Here is a 15,452-nt window from a genome sequence, read left to right as displayed (position 1 = left end):
AGTTAAGCCTATTTTAAGACATCCGCTACTCAGTGCAGTTTGTGTCAGGCAGGCACAGACAGACATACTTGATGAGATAAATGATATGATATTCAACTTTTAGGGGTTTACATAAGTATCTAGTGCTATATCTTTGTTTTAAAAGAACAAACAAACAAATAAAAAATCCTCAAAATAATATTCTTAACACAACTTGGAAAAGGAGTATCTGGACAGTTCAGAATATAACAGGGAGCTATAGTGATAGATAGTTACACATTTCCATGATAAATAAGAAAGTGCACATAGTATGTTCATAGTGTCAATGCAGAGCTACACACCAGGGCCACTGCTTCATCCACGAATCTGTTTTGGTGTTTGGTTCAAACTGTATAAGGTCAGAGCAGCCTTTATGGACCTGAGAATCACCAAACGCTGCAACTCTGAAGTAATTTGTTGTGATTGTGTTTCTTTTTTGAGGAACTGATATAACAAGGGATGATTTAGTTGTACTTGCTGTTGAAGAGTTGAAAAACTCTGGAGGCTTTCAGGACTCTTAGTGTCAATTTGTCTGGTCCAGCCGCACGTGACACACACACACAAATGTTGGCATGCACCACCAGCTGTTCATAGCGAGCACTACAGGCTAATCGGATATTAAGAATTAAGTGGTTTATCTGCATTTTTTACATCCAGTTCTCATCTATTGCTCAGGTTATTGTGGCTCCTTGTCCTGGTACATGTAAATGAAAAGTACACAAAAAATAAGAATGAACATTTTTTAATAATATGAGAGAAAGGGTATAGCAAAGCATATTGTTAAATCAACATAAATATCAATTGAAATCAATGTAATGCTCAGTAACTGCATTCACAATAAGTCTAGTACTTCTAGTACTTTAGTTAAGTAAAGAGAGATTCTAACAATGAATTCAACATGATTCTTTTGATCAACATAGTTCAATTGGCAATTTGACTCTGATTGCCAATTATAAATGAATTCCCAGTGTCATAGGAATTACGCACGACTCCTCTGAGCTTGGATAGAGCTCTGAGTAACGTGAAAGAGGCGAAGATTGGGAGGAAGTGTTTTGAGTAAAGGAGTCTGGAAGGGAGTATGACAAATATGGAGTGAGATTTAAAACACGTAGACTGGAGGCTGATTGGCTTAAAGATGGAGGGCAGAGAGATTATTGGTACAGACCAGTGATGTCAGCAATGAGCTTGATAGCGTGACAAAGTGGAAGTGGTGAAAAGCAAATACTAGCCAGTGAACACTCAGGTAGTAGACAGATGTATAGTTACAGATCTTCCTTATTACGCATAAGCTTCATTAATACTCAATGCAAATAACTTCTTCCATCATTCTCGCCGCACAACTGAAAAACACAAGAGCATATCACCCAGGTGCCAGTGAGGAATTCACAGGCAACAAACTGCAAAAGAGACATATTTTAAATGTGGTGAGTGACTTCTTTGACTGTTGTCATGGCATGTAAACAGTTGGCCTATATGCATGTATAAACTCCTGTTGATCTACTATGTAGATAATCCATACACACATAATCTATATTATCCAAGTGAAGTGTTTATTAAAGTGTCTATTTCTAGATATAACTGAATTTGGCTGTACACTACACATGCACAACACGAAATAATAAATGTCTTTGTTGTTTCTGATATTCTGATTCTGTCTCAACAGAAAATGATTTCGATCTACGTGATCACAGTAGCTTTGGCAGTGACTGCTGTGGGACAAAGTACGCATCAACCTTTTAATAAACTAAGCGCATATTTTGAAGTCATTCATAAAACAATTTTATTAAACAATGGAATAATGGAATTTTTGTCATTTTAGCTTATTATTTAATATGTGGTCTGGTGTTTTTAGGGATATAAGTTTTGTCAATAATGATAAACACAAATGTTTTATATACAGCAATTTCTATTTATTAAACAAATGACATTATTAATTTCTATTTTTGCATGTCTTTATTTCTTCATTTTCTTACCAGGGTCTTCAGAATGCAATCTAACTGAACCTGGACCCCAGACGTGTTTTGGAGTTTTAGGAGAACCACTCGTTTTTTACATACCTACTAATCCACATATGAAGACAAGCTTGAAAAAGAGTACAGAAAAAATTTTAACCTTAATAAATGATACATTAATTAGTCTCAATGAAAAATACAAGGATCGTACTATATTTTTCCCAAATGGAACATTGAAACTCGAAAAAGCAACAAAACATGACTCTGGAGAGTACAGCATGGAAACATACAGTTCTACTGCCGGTGTGTTATTGCACACAGTTAACATCCATCTACATATACTCGGTAAGACTAAAAACATATTCTCTTCAAATTTATGTGCAGTAACATAAAAACAAAATGTGTTACAGATCTAAAACCAGAAATTAAAAAAAAGAAAAATACATTTTATTCATCTTGAAAAAGGATGAAGGTGTTAAGCAGTGTGTGTCAGGTCCAAAATTCAAAACCTGTAGTTTGTTAGACAGTTTTTGCAAATACGTACATGAACAGAGTTTTCAGATTATGCTGATCATTGTTATTGCTGGTGGCTGTACATTATATGAGTTGTCAAATATTGATTTTTGTGCACACATTTCAAACACATGTGTACGCACTTATAAAGATTATATAGCAAGAGATGATCTGGCAGTTGATCTTGTGTTGCAACTGGTACTGCCTCTGTAAGTGACTATATGTTTGTCTTTCAGCTCCTGTGTCAGAACCAGCTGTATCTCAGGTGTGTTTGTCACGCAAACAGATGACAGTCAGCTGCTCCTCTGAAGGAGATGAAGCAGAATTAATTTTGTCTGTGGACAATAAGACAAAATTACAGCCTACAGCCAACGGTAAAGAAAACAACAACATTTCAAATGTCACCATCAACTTACCTGGTCAGCTGATGGGAAACCTGACATGTGTTGCTCAAAACATTGTCAGCAGAGAACAAACAATCATCCACCTTACAAGCTGTGCAGGTAGTGTTCTTTAATGTATTTTATCAAATTAAAAGTTAAGAAAGAAAATATCTTCAAAATTGAAAAACACGCTATATTTATTTTGTCATTTTGTTGAGCAAAATGTCTGAAGATTTTGCAAAATTTGCAATCTGCATTTTTTAAATACATTTTGTGGAGACCTATATGAACAAACTTCCTGGATTATATTCATAATGGATCTTGATATATATTCTTTCATGCAGTATTGCTGGTTATTTATTGTATTTTTTCAGACACACACATAATACCTAGTATCTACATGTATCTCTCATTTAGGTGTACATAGGCCTTACAGTTTGCAGTGCTGTCAGTGAATGTTATATTGCAACTGACACTGCTGACTATATTTGTCTTTCAGCTCTTGTGTCAAAACCTGCTGTATCTCAGGTCTGTTTGTCACCAGAACAAAAGACAGTCAGTTTTTCCTCTGAAGGAGATGAAGTAGAGTTCATCTTGCTTTTAGATGATAACCTGTTGATAAAAACCCAACCCAAGATTGCAGAAAACCACAGCATTTCAAATGTTACCATCAGCTTACATGGTGAACTGATGGGAAAGCTGATGTGTATCGTTCAAAACAATATAAGCAGAGAACAAACCATCATCCACCTTATAAGATGTGCAGGTAATATAAAAAATGTTATACTTAAATATTCATTTATTTTATATTTTTAATTTTTTTTTGTTTAGTTTATGTATTTATAGGCATTGTTCTAAATTAAGTTATTTATGTAATTAGAACAATGTTCTATAGACCAGTTACTTTACAGATACTGAAACATAAATTGCAAGTGGCTTGAGGCCTTGAGGCATTGAACAAACCGTCATCCACCTTATAAGCTGTACAGGTTTGTATTTCATGGAAATATAAAAAGTTTTTATCTATAGCTTCCACCTGTATGGATAGGTTGGCTTTCAGAAATTTAACAGTCTGCTGTATTAACAGTAAAAAGTAAAGTGAGAAGTAGAGCGGCAACACTTGTTAGTACAACCACAATCACCACAGAAACTGGAGAATTTGTACCTAGAAAAATCAAATATGAATGCTTTAAGAGTTGAGATCATGTAAATGCTGGATGGTACATAAAGAGTTACAACAATTCGCTGTACTAGATTTGTCCTTGCTTTTAACACTAGCATCCCCAGGTAAAGGTAAGAGATGTTATCTCGTGTCTTTATTTGTCTCTCTGAATTCTGAAAATTAACAAAAACTTTGTCAAATCAGTATGTATGCACATATACAGTATATTAAACATTAAAGAAAGTAATATAGTAAAGCAGGAAAATTATGTTTGATGAATTATTTCTGTTACATCACTACTGTGCGGTATGATACTTTAACACTTGGACTGTTTTTACAAGCTTTTAATGCATCATTAACACGATGTGACGACACCACATTTACATTTCTGTTGTTACTTCTTTCAGATGTTGCTGTAAATAACATTTTTTACTCCAAAATTGTATATGAAGAAAACATCACTCACACAAAGGCCACAGCCAGATGAGGGAGTCAGTCTGAGGGCTTTCTTATTTGGAGGAAACAGTGCGAACCACCACGCCACCATGCTGCGTCCCCATATGGAAAAGAAATAGTAAAAACTTATATGTGATTACTCATGAAAGTGGCCACTTTCTCATTACTTTCATACATTGTTTTAGTAAGTATCCAAAACATACAAGTTTCATTATATAAATTTTCAAGGGATCTTATATCTGTTTTCTCTCTTATATGCTTTTCATACAAGTTTCACACAAGACAGATACAAACTTTATAAGATTTATATATATCTTTTCCATATGGGTCTGCCCATACATTATTACTTATTTACAAGTCTGCACATTTATAATTTTTATTCTTTTAATAATGTTTTACAATTTTGCTTGGTAGTGTATGTTTTGATGTGTATGATAAAATATAGTTCATATGAGATATCCTTGGATATTAAAACAAGGCTCTGGTCAGCAGTGTTGGTGCTTTGCTTACATTGTGTTTTGTTTAGGAAATGTGAGCCGTGCCTCAAGCATCACAGCTACTCTTCACAATGTGACCTTAGAAACCACAAACTATATCCTGTTTTCACTGAGCTGCTAAACCACCACTGCTGTAGCTGCACAGAGGTCAGTGTGCAACTACAGAATCGGTATCATGCATAACAATGGCTTGTTTGTTCATTATTACAAATCATAGTAGATGATCCATAATAATAAATGCTCACTCATTCTTATGAAGCAACAATAAGAAAAACATGAAGGGCACACGAGGCAGCTGGCAATGAATTTACACATTATCCTGTTTCATTGTAGAAAGAACTCTAATTGACTAAGTAACATTTTAATTAAAATATTTTATGTGACACAAATGCAGCACTGATAGGAATGTTTGTTGGTTGTTTTATCCATAAACGTTATTACAACAAAAGCAAGCATAACAGATAAGAGAAATAATGCTGCATTTTACTTAATGCACAAGTTGATTTTTCTTTCTTTTTTACATTTTCTTTATTTGTATTACTTTATCATTATCAATTGGTCTGTGACAATCTGTAATGTTGGCTAGTACAGGGAAAGAACAGTGCTCGAAAAGCTCCCGGCCCAGACGGTGTGTCTCCTGCCACCCTCAGACACTGTGCAAACGAGCTGGCCCCAGTGTTTTCTGGCATTTTCAACTCCTCACTGCAGGCATGTCATGTGCCTGCCTGCTTCAAGTCCTCTACCATAATCCCTGTCCCCAAGAAACCTAGGATCACTGGACTAAATGACTACAGACCCGTGGCTCTGACATCTGTGGTCATGAAGTCTTTTGAGCGCCTGGTTCTCTCCTATCTCAAGACCCTCACGGCCCCCCTCCTGGACCCCCTGCAGTTTGCATACAGAGCCAACAGGTCTGTAGATGACGCCATCAACATGGCCCTACACTTCATCCTGCAGCATCTGGACCCTTCTCACCCTGGACACAGTCTGTTTGACCTGCTCCCCTCAGGCAGGAGGCTCCGGTCCATTCGCACCAGAACCGCTCGCCATAAGAACAGTTTCTTCCCCTCTGCTGTTGGACACACGAACAATAACCGTATGACTGTTCCCACCACTAACACATGACCCTACGCTGTGTTCACTGCATCATTCCATGTTTGGCACTGATCACCACCTGCACTCATGTATATATCATGTATATATCTATCTATCTACTTAGCACTTTTAATTCTTATTCTCATTTTTATTTTCATGTCTATTTAAGCTTAATTTATAACAGTATGTTTGCACTGAAGCACCGCAGCAATTTCCTAATGTTGTAAACCCGCTCAACATTTGGCAATAAAACCCTTTCTGATTCTGATTCTGAGACAAGACGAAGCTTGATTTGCATTTAATGCAGTGATCAGCACTGACCACATGATGGGGCCAAAAGCATTTCTATTAACTAACAGTGTGAAAGTTTCATATTAGATACAAACAGTAATGATAAACTGACAGTGTGTTTTACATTTGCCTGTTTTTTCCATCTTTAGTGCAACATGGCCTTAAATACATTTGGGTAAAGTGTGCTGTTCCTGTAAAAAATAGATATTCTAGTTGATAACTATTTTTTTAAAGGCTTAAATGGCATCAACCATCAGTGACAGCTCTTCATGTCAGTTTTTTTTTTCCAGTGGAGTAAAATATTTACCACATTTTTTTTTCTTTCAAGTTCATGAAGGAAAACTGTCATCTGTCACTTGTCGGGTTGAAGGAAGTAACTGAGAAAGAAAATGGACAGGACGGCAGAGTTTAATGGGTGAAAATTTAGCGTACATAATTTCTTCAAACTCACTCTCACATCATTATTTACACCACAGAACACTACAGTTGAAACCACATCCTTTTATTCCCCAGATGTTAAGTCATCTTGTCTATATTGAGCCAGCACTCTCTTTTTTTTTGGTTGTTCATTTCTTTGTTTTGTCCAGGTTTTCTTAATATAGTTTTTCATTTTCTTCAATACACGTACATTTTCTCACTTCTCATGTATATCAGAGTATCCCTCAGCACTTTTCTGTTTTTTCATGTGTTTAAATGTAAAATACAATTTACAAAACTATTATATTTCATTCACACTCATCTGTACATTCCATGAAGTGACCTAGTCTGCAAAAAATCAGCATCTCCCTTAAATTCTTTGTACCTGTTGACTGAGAATTCAACATATCTGCCATGGAAAAGGATTAGAAGATTGAATTAGAAGATTTTTTATTTACTTTTTACAAAGACATTTTCTGAGGATAAGCAAAACATTGCAATGCATTGGGGGGTTCTCGTTCTCGCTAACGTCCAGCATGATTTCTACCAGCTTCCACTGGCTGAGACAGAGGTGAAGGATGGGGTTTTGTCACTTCTCAAGCTTCCACTGATTCAAGACGGGCTAATTGGACTGTAGCTTATAGAAAAAAACAAAACAAGCCAACAAATAAGCAAAAAAACAGGAGAAGACAAGCCCCCAGAAAAGCTCCTGCTCTGTAGGACGTAACAAAGCACTTTACCATATACAGATGACATGCACATAAATATAACCAAGCATGAGTGAGAGCAAAGTGAAATATGAAAACAGTACTGAAGGAGAAAAAATAATCAAAAATGCAAAAATTAAATAATAATGTAATTTTTTGAAATTACATTATTATTAGGAATTTAAATACACTGCTCAAAAATTATTATGTTTTTAAATGAAAGATTATTTAATTTAAAAAAGAAAAAAAAATCACTTCCTGATCAGAGTATAGCATCAAGTCAGTTAAATTGCTGGGATATTGCTCTGGACAGATCTGCCCATCTAATTAAAATTAAATTGAAGTGAATATCATGTTTATGAGACACTGTCAGTGTGCTGTTATATAACTCAGGTATTTTTTAAGGCCTGACTTGTTGCATTGATGCCCATTGCTTTACTGTCCTGTTGGATGTGTAATGTCAGATCCCTTGTATCTGACATTTGATTGGGCATCACTGTGTTGCTATGGCATGATCCTGGTAGTTATTGTTGTTAAAACAATAAGAATAACAAATTCAAATTCAAACATTGCTGCATTCTTCTGTAACTGACAATTCCAAACCTGCACTCAGTCTCCTCATTACACTGGTTCTGAACAGACACAACATTGGAGTCTTTGCAAACTTTGTTCAAAAACTACAACTATTTGACACAAAACTGCGACAGCAAGCACAGAAACTTCAAACAAGTCACTGAAGTAAGGATTGAAAGATTTACTTTTAAACATTAATGATTAAGACCTGATCATAAGGTTGTTTTACCTTGATTGCCAGCTGTTACTGTTTTTATCTTCATTTCTTTTGTATTTAATCACCTAAACAATGCTGTAATGATACAGTTTGATTGGATATACATTGTTGAAACTGACTTGAAAATGTATGGCAACTGTCCTGTAATGTTACACAGAGAAACCAAATCCTGCGTGGATCTTTCTCCTGACAGACGCCTAAAATGGCTCAAGCTGTGGTAAGTTACTCTTCACTGTGTCTGTTTCTAAACATTAAATCATGTGAATTCTTAATGAAAAATACAACAACAATAATAATATTTAACTTTTTAAAGGAAAATCCACATCTTAAGAGGTTTAACTCACAAAGCAGCTCAGATGTCAGCAGTGACAGGTATGTTTGCTTTACAATAAAAAAAAAAAAAAGGACATTAAAACATCTGTTTCCATCATATGTTGCAAAAATAATCAGCTGCTGACTTTTCTTGTTATGTGTGCAGCAAGTACTGCTTCCAGGATGTGGGGATCTTACCGCCTCCTAAACGTATGAGGCTGATGACGTGGGATCTTTCCCTGCCTCCAAGTCCTCCATCATCCCCTGTAAATGATGACAATACTGATCAAAAGTGTATCAGCGGGCTGCCTTATGATGTTCCATTGCCTCCGCGTCCTCCACCTTCTGAAAAGAAGTATGCTTCCCTTCGTTCCCTTGAACACGAGAGGTCTTATTTGATGCCTCTCAGTGTCCTGGCTAATATTCCACTGCCTCCAAGTCCTCCACTATCCCCTGTGTGTGCTGAATACATGAATCCAAAGTGTGTCAGCCCTCTGCCTCATGAGGTTCCACTCCCTCCAAGTCCTCCACCTGTTGAAGCTTTTGGTCCCAGTGGAAAGAATCCAAGTTCAACAGTGTGGTCTGTAGGTGATGAAGAGGAAGAGTTAATGCTTAAGCTCATCAGGCTGACGCTTCATGATGTTCCACTGCTTCCACGTCCTCCACCGTTTGAAAAGAAATACGCTTCACCTCTTTCTCTAAAACACAAGAGGTCTGATTTGATGCCTCTCAGCCTCCTGGCTAATATTCCACTGCTTCCAAGTCCTCCACCGTCCCCTGTGTTTGCTGAATACAGTGATTCAAGGTGTATCAGCCCACTGCCTCATGAGGTTCCACTGCCTCCAAGTCCTCCACCGTCCCCTGTGTTTTCTGAATACACTGATTCAAGGTGTATCAGCCCACTGCCTCATGAGGTTCCACTGCCTCCAAGTCCTCCACCGTCCCCTGTGTTTTCTGAATACAGTGATTCAAGGTGTATCAGCCCACTGCCTCATGAGGTTCCACTGCCTCCAAGTCCTCCACTGTCCCCTGTGTTTGCTGAATACAGTGATTCAAGGTGTATCAGCCCACTGCCTCATGAGGTACCACTGCCTCCAAGTCCTCCACTGTCCCCTGTGTTTTCTGAATACAGTGATTCAAGGTGTATCAGCCCACTGCCTCATGAGGTTCCACTGCCTCCAAGTCCTCCACTGTCCCCTGTGTTTGCTGAATACACTGATTCAAGGTGTATCAGCCCACTGCCTCATGAGGTTCCACTGCCTCCAAGTCCTCCACTGTCCCCTGTGTTTGCTGAATACAGTGATTCAAGGTGTATCAGCCCACTGCCTCATGAGGTTCCACTGCCACCAAGTCCTCCACCTGCTGATGCCTGGCCTCAGTCAAAGGACACTCATAAGGTCCTGCATCCAGATCTAAAATATGACCGTTCTTCCCTGGACGATGAAGTGGCCTTTTTCATGTGTCCCACAGAAAAGCCTCCTGGTGTAACCGCTCTTGATGTTTCACCATGTCCACTTTATGAATTTCCACACCTTTCAGAGAAGAGATGCCTCAACTTATCTACTGTTGCTTTCCTTTGTCTGGATGATTAAAGATGTGTTTGTTGTAATAAAATAATTTTTGAGCAAATACATGTTGAGATGATTTGGTTACTTATGATGGTTATAATTATTCAAACAGCATTATTGCTGATAAACTTTTTCTACTCATTTTCTCCATGAGCTATTTAGATGTCTATTTTGAAGATCCATTCACATTATTATTAAATATGCTTATTCTCAGTAGAGTATATAGCTACATCTGAACAAGGAATAAATCCATTTCTACCAGATACTCATTAACAAGTTACCTCAACATGAACCACTTAAATAAAGCAGGCATTAGTGGAGTGCACAGATGGGAAAAAATGACTACATGCCAGCATTTACCCACAGACAATATCGGATACCGACTTTTTCCTTAGGTCATGTGGAATAATGTTTAAGATGTCCCAACTTTCTCTCCTTGCTTCTCTACCCTCTGTGTTTTATGGGGTGACTGCAGGAGAAAAAAGGAGGGCTTTCCCCTCTGCCTTACACCCCTTCTTTGAAAACATGTGGCCTGGGAATAATTGGGTTACAACTGCAGCAGACCAACGAGTTGGCCTTGATTTGGAGAATGACTCCATTTACTTTTGTCTGACTGCCTGCTGCTCCCACAGCTGCACCTTTTATCCTCTATTCAGGATCAAGATTTTACTGTATATGCCTGGCACGCAGCCAGATGTGAGAGTGGAACACAGACTGAGCATTAGTATACAGGACTACCCTATTTCTAAATATTTTACATGTATTCAATTATTAAAGCATCACTTTGTCTCAATTCCATTTTTAAAGTTCAAACATCATCTTTTCACACCTGTAGTTATTTTAGTGCCCCTGAAGTCCAAGAAGGTCTTACAAAGTGACTTCTTTCTACTCTACAACAAAACAAAAGAACAGTGTTCTGATGGTCACCAGTGATGAAGTTTTTAAATTTTTAAAAATGTGACTCACTAAACACTAAATCACACTACATTTAGACTAAAATATGATGAATTAGATTAGAATTAGAATTAGATTAGACATGAGTCTCATTTAACCCTTCATGATTCATGAATATGCCCAGGACTGCCATAATGAAAGAACTGGACTTGAATGTGTGTTTATGACAGGGAGAAAACGTTCATTAATAACATGTTCTGTCTGCTGTTTAAACAATAGCTAATGCATTAGTAAACCTTCCCTCCAGGGCATTAAAAAGGAACATTATTTTGTTTTCATGGTCACCTGGCAACAAACTTTGTCTGCTGATTGGACCGTTCCATATAAGGACCATCAGAGGCCAAGGTGCAGAAACCGGTCAGCAGATATTATCAGATCCTTTCTGCGTGTCTGTTACCACAAGTTGAACCTTATGAACTGTGGCAAGGTTTCCTCATGCCATCTGTCTTCTTTATCCAAAACTTTTCCACCAATCAAAACAGACCAAAACTTTTCCAGCCCTCCTCCCATTTCCCATTTAGAACCCAGTAGCTGTTGGTTTCTTTTCAGCTGGGAATAGGATAAAGGAAGGTCAAGGTCTCTGAGCAGTGTAATTAATGTGAACTCGTTCATTTTTGGAATAAGCAGCAGCTGGGCCTGCTTAGTCTCAGTCAAATTCTCAGGGTCAGTCAAACAATGAAGGCTCTTATCTTCAAACAAAGCCTCCTTAGTTAATGAAGTAAGTAAACACAATGAGACACACAGCTAAAGCTACTTCAAGATTCAAATCTAAAATATAACTGAATTAAATGAATTATACAAAAATAGCTTTAGGGAAATACTCAGTGAAATAAGGTTGCTTTAAGTTTGTCAGAAACACTGCACAGCTTTGCAGCTTTGATAACTTTTCGTGGTCACTATCCATCCTGAATAGCAAATTAATTAACTGGTCAAGTAAGCATTCATGCCAGTGTGGAACACAATAAATCCAGTGTAATCTCTGTCCAAAAATGGAACCCTGTTTTAGTGCACAAGCAGACCCTTCCAGAAAGTGTCATCTGGAATTTCACAGTAATGAACCAGCGCTTGAACCCATGTTCCAAATCGTTGGCACAGTAGGCCAGATGAAATAGTCAGTTGGATAAGCCCACACAAGCACAGTGCATGCACAGACTCGCAAATGCACACAGGAGAAACAAAACACATGTACATGCTTATATACATGCGTGATATGAATATAGGCCCCAAATCCAGTTTCAGTCATTTTGTACACTATCAATCTCACTCACTCACTCACTCACACACACACACAAATACACACAAAGACCTCCTTTCTGACCATGGAAACCATGGAGATGCCAAGCAAACAAGCGCTCTCATTTGGCTGCCCAGCGGCTGGCAGGCAGCTTGTTGGCCTGTGTCTGCACCAAGTCACTGTGTCAGATGTGTGATGGGACACCATACAAGCCCAATTCAACCATTAAATTTCATTACTTCATTCATGGGCGCAAAGTTAACTTAAATTGATCCACTTACCTTATATGTACTTTATTAAATGAAAAATTGAGATGGGGAGATCTGTATTTTTGTCAAGGCAAGTATTAAACGTAAGTGTTTTGGGTATCTAACATTGTCCTTGATGCAAGTTTGTTGGGTCTGTCGACGAGGAATGCATGTGCTTACAATTAACTACATTTCTGAGCTGGGTTGAGCTGATCGCTCACATCCATGCACTGTTATGTTGTGTTTAAGGGTCACAGGGTTTAATTGGGCTATTTTCATACTTTGTTGTCTAGTTTTAGCATGCTCTCTTATTCTATAACATCACAAACCAAATTTCTTAGTGTCTGCTGCAAAATTACAACATCATTGTTGGAGGGAGGCTATTTGAAGCATTTTAATTTCTATTATTGTTGTCAGCTGTTGATTGTTTTTGGTTATATAAGATGACTTGAGGCAAAGCTTGACATGATGATTGTGGATGAGAAATGTGGCGGTATAATAATTATGGTATAATTCTTGGTAATAGGACTAATGTTGGCTTTTAGGAAAGAGCATGGTCTTGAAATTAGTGCTTATTTTCTCTCTCTCTCTTGTTTTTTCTCTTTGACTGCTGCAGATGGTCACATCTTTTTTTGTTGTTGGTGTTTTTGTTTTTTTGTTTGCAGATGATCACATCTAAATAGCCAGGTTACTTGTACCACATATGAAGAATGATTGGAAAAATGTTGGACTCTGGGCCCTGGAAACCTGAATTGGTTGAGCAGCTGGACCCCAGTACAACACACACATACAATGCTGGGTAGGTGTAGGTGGATATTTTTTTCAGCAATAATTCACGCTTGTTGTTTTAGAAGTTACAGTTTCGTAAACTGCCCGAGAGCTCCCTCTACTGGCTGCTTTGTATTATTGTTTGATTACTTTGAAAAAAGCAAAATAGAGAAAGCGAAAATTCCGACATGGCTGAACGTAATGGCGAAGTATTATTGTTCTAAGCGGATATGGACCTTAAAATGTTGTTGCTTTGTTGTCTCTTTCTTTTGTTTAAAATGGTATGATAATTTGTACATTTAATTGAGTATGAACGTGTTATTTTGCAAGCTTGCTGTAAGCGTGTATCAAGCTAGTTTACAATGTTAGTTAGCTATTACAATATTTTATATGATTTCAGTTTAACAATCGTCAAATAGAAGGTCAGAGGCCATTCTTCAAAAACACAAAAAAGAAAAATACCTTATCTCGCTTGTCTTGCTATCTAGCTGGTGAAAACTAGGAAGCTCAGGGCGATGACAGCATACTTGTGCTTTGCAGCTTTTCAGCCATATTGCCTCTGGCTCAGTTCTCACCTCTTCTCTGGTCCCAGCAGGCCAGTAAAAACAGGGAAAGCACGATTAGTTGATCGATCCCAGGTGTCCTGCCAGCATCCTTGGCAGTGCCCCCAACCCCAGCACACTATCTCTTCCCTGTTGTGGAGCTGCAGACCACACCTCACCCATGTGTGCCCATGTGTCCAAAGACCCTGATGACAGAAACCTGAGATATTGATAGCCCAACTGGGGAGAGCTGAACCCCTTCACCAGCAGGTGAACAGTGAATACCAATCTTAGAGCAATGGGGGTGTATTTGGAAAGGCTTCTACAGCGCTACAGTATATTCTGTGTGCTGCTCCTCGGCCTACTTTAATGGATACCACTTTATTCAATAACTCGAGTTAGTTCAAGAAATCCTGCACATAAATCTTCCCTCTGGTAACGTAATGTTGTGTTTGATGTATAAATCACCTTTGAAGTGAATATGACTTGAAAAGAAAAGGCAGCAATATGCTGTGTGTTTCTGTTCTTCTTCTTTAGGGCATCAATCAGTCAGCAGAGCGCTTCAGTGCATCTGGGCAACAGATCCTTTTCCCATTCACACTCAGTACATTTATAACCAAGGATGAAACTGGTCGGCAGTTGTAGTAAAACTTTGTGCCACTTTCATGGTAGGCATTAAAGTGGGAACTGTACAATTTATTACACCTGTGTATTTTTTGCAGGATTATTCATATAAAATCTTTATATCTTTTTTTCACAGCAAATGTCTTTTAATGTATCTTTCCTGTGAGCTTTTCTACCCGTGCACTGGACAATACCCATCTTTTAGTACTCTTCTCATCTAGTATCACAAATATCCTAGTTTACAGAAGAGTTCCACATGAACCCTCTTTCCCTTCAGTTACATTGCATCCATTGTGTGTCCATTGTAACCTTTCACCAGAGAACATTAAAATGAAGTTTTGAGGGCTGTGCTCCCTATGTAGGATGACCTCCAAATAACATTTAGATGAGGTAACATTAACCTTTGTCCTGAAACTAATCAATATTAATGCCATTCTTTTGCCTGGGTGGCTGCCAGCTCCTCAGGGCAGGGCCCACATTGGCAATGCAATAATAGCTGGAAAACCTGGCGATTTTTATTCTTTCACCAAAAGATTCCTTACTGACTTCAGGTAACAAGGTTAAAACATGTCTTTATATTTGTTTTATCATATTGCAAATGAGAAAGCTCATCAAGTTAATTAGTTCCATTTCTGTCCGTATCTTTTTGTGAGTCTCATACACATTATTCCCAGTAGGTTAATAGAGTTTCCCACTGCAAATCTTTATTTAATGTGCTGAAGTGAACTGGAAGTCCGGCATGAAATATTCACTCTTGAATGCACATGAATCAAACTTTGTGGTAAGTTTGAGTCATAAGTCTGAACGTGGGGATGAGCTCATGTTTGTTAGCGACATGGTCTAACTCATTGGTTTCATCAAGGCAGTCTGCAGAAAACCTCTGCACATCTGTGGATCTATCAAACATTATGTCATATTAGC

At 37.9% G+C, this 15,452-nt stretch overlaps 2 protein-coding genes across 2 annotated transcripts; both read left to right on the top strand.

Annotated features, from left to right (window-relative positions):
* Positions 1-1,307: 1,307 nt before the first annotated feature.
* Positions 1,308-7,421, top strand: LOC146660980 (uncharacterized). The gene is made up of 6 exons (XM_085421671.1): positions 1,308-1,442; positions 1,682-1,739; positions 1,995-2,315; positions 2,720-2,986; positions 3,366-3,646; positions 7,320-7,421. The coding sequence occupies exons 1-6, from the start codon at positions 1,323-1,325 to the stop codon at positions 7,419-7,421; spliced, it is 1,149 nt and encodes a 382-aa protein (XP_085277797.1). The 5' UTR covers positions 1,308-1,322.
* Positions 7,422-8,483: 1,062 nt separating this feature from the next.
* On the top strand, positions 8,484-10,185 carry LOC146660979 (uncharacterized). The gene is made up of 4 exons (XM_085419761.1): positions 8,484-8,498; positions 8,595-8,653; positions 8,760-9,398; positions 9,483-10,185. Exons 1-4 carry the CDS (start codon positions 8,484-8,486, stop codon positions 10,183-10,185), a joined length of 1,416 nt encoding a protein of 471 aa, XP_085275887.1.
* Positions 10,186-15,452: the final 5,267 nt, after the last annotated feature.

The sequence above is a fragment of the Rhamphochromis longiceps genome, linkage group LG10, assembly GCF_057381845.1.
Source record: "Rhamphochromis longiceps isolate RC_006_pf linkage group LG10, R_longiceps_female_GT1.1, whole genome shotgun sequence".
In the NCBI taxonomy this organism is placed as follows: Eukaryota; Metazoa; Chordata; class Actinopteri; order Cichliformes; family Cichlidae; genus Rhamphochromis; species Rhamphochromis longiceps.
Note: the sequence above shows the minus strand (reverse complement) of the source record. Positions and strands in the feature narration are given on the sequence as shown.

What these genes read in the sequence shown, in the direction of transcription:
- LOC146660980 (XM_085421671.1), top strand. Translation starts at nt 1,323, where the DNA reads ATGCAAATAACTTCTTCCATCATTCTCGCCGCACAACTGAAAAACACA. An exon ending in AGAGACATATTTTAAATGTG is followed by an intron (nt 1,443 to 1,681) that starts GTGAGTGACTTC and finishes CTGTCTCAACAG; the next exon opens with AAAATGATTTCGATCTACGT. An exon ending in CATCCATCTACATATACTCG is followed by an intron (nt 2,316 to 2,719) that starts GTAAGACTAAAA and finishes TTTGTCTTTCAG; the next exon opens with CTCCTGTGTCAGAACCAGCT.
- LOC146660979 (XM_085419761.1), top strand. An exon ending in TCAGATGTCAGCAGTGACAG is followed by an intron (nt 8,654 to 8,759) that starts GTATGTTTGCTT and finishes TTATGTGTGCAG; the next exon opens with CAAGTACTGCTTCCAGGATG. An exon ending in GCTGAATACAGTGATTCAAG is followed by an intron (nt 9,399 to 9,482) that starts GTGTATCAGCCC and finishes CACTGATTCAAG; the next exon opens with GTGTATCAGCCCACTGCCTC.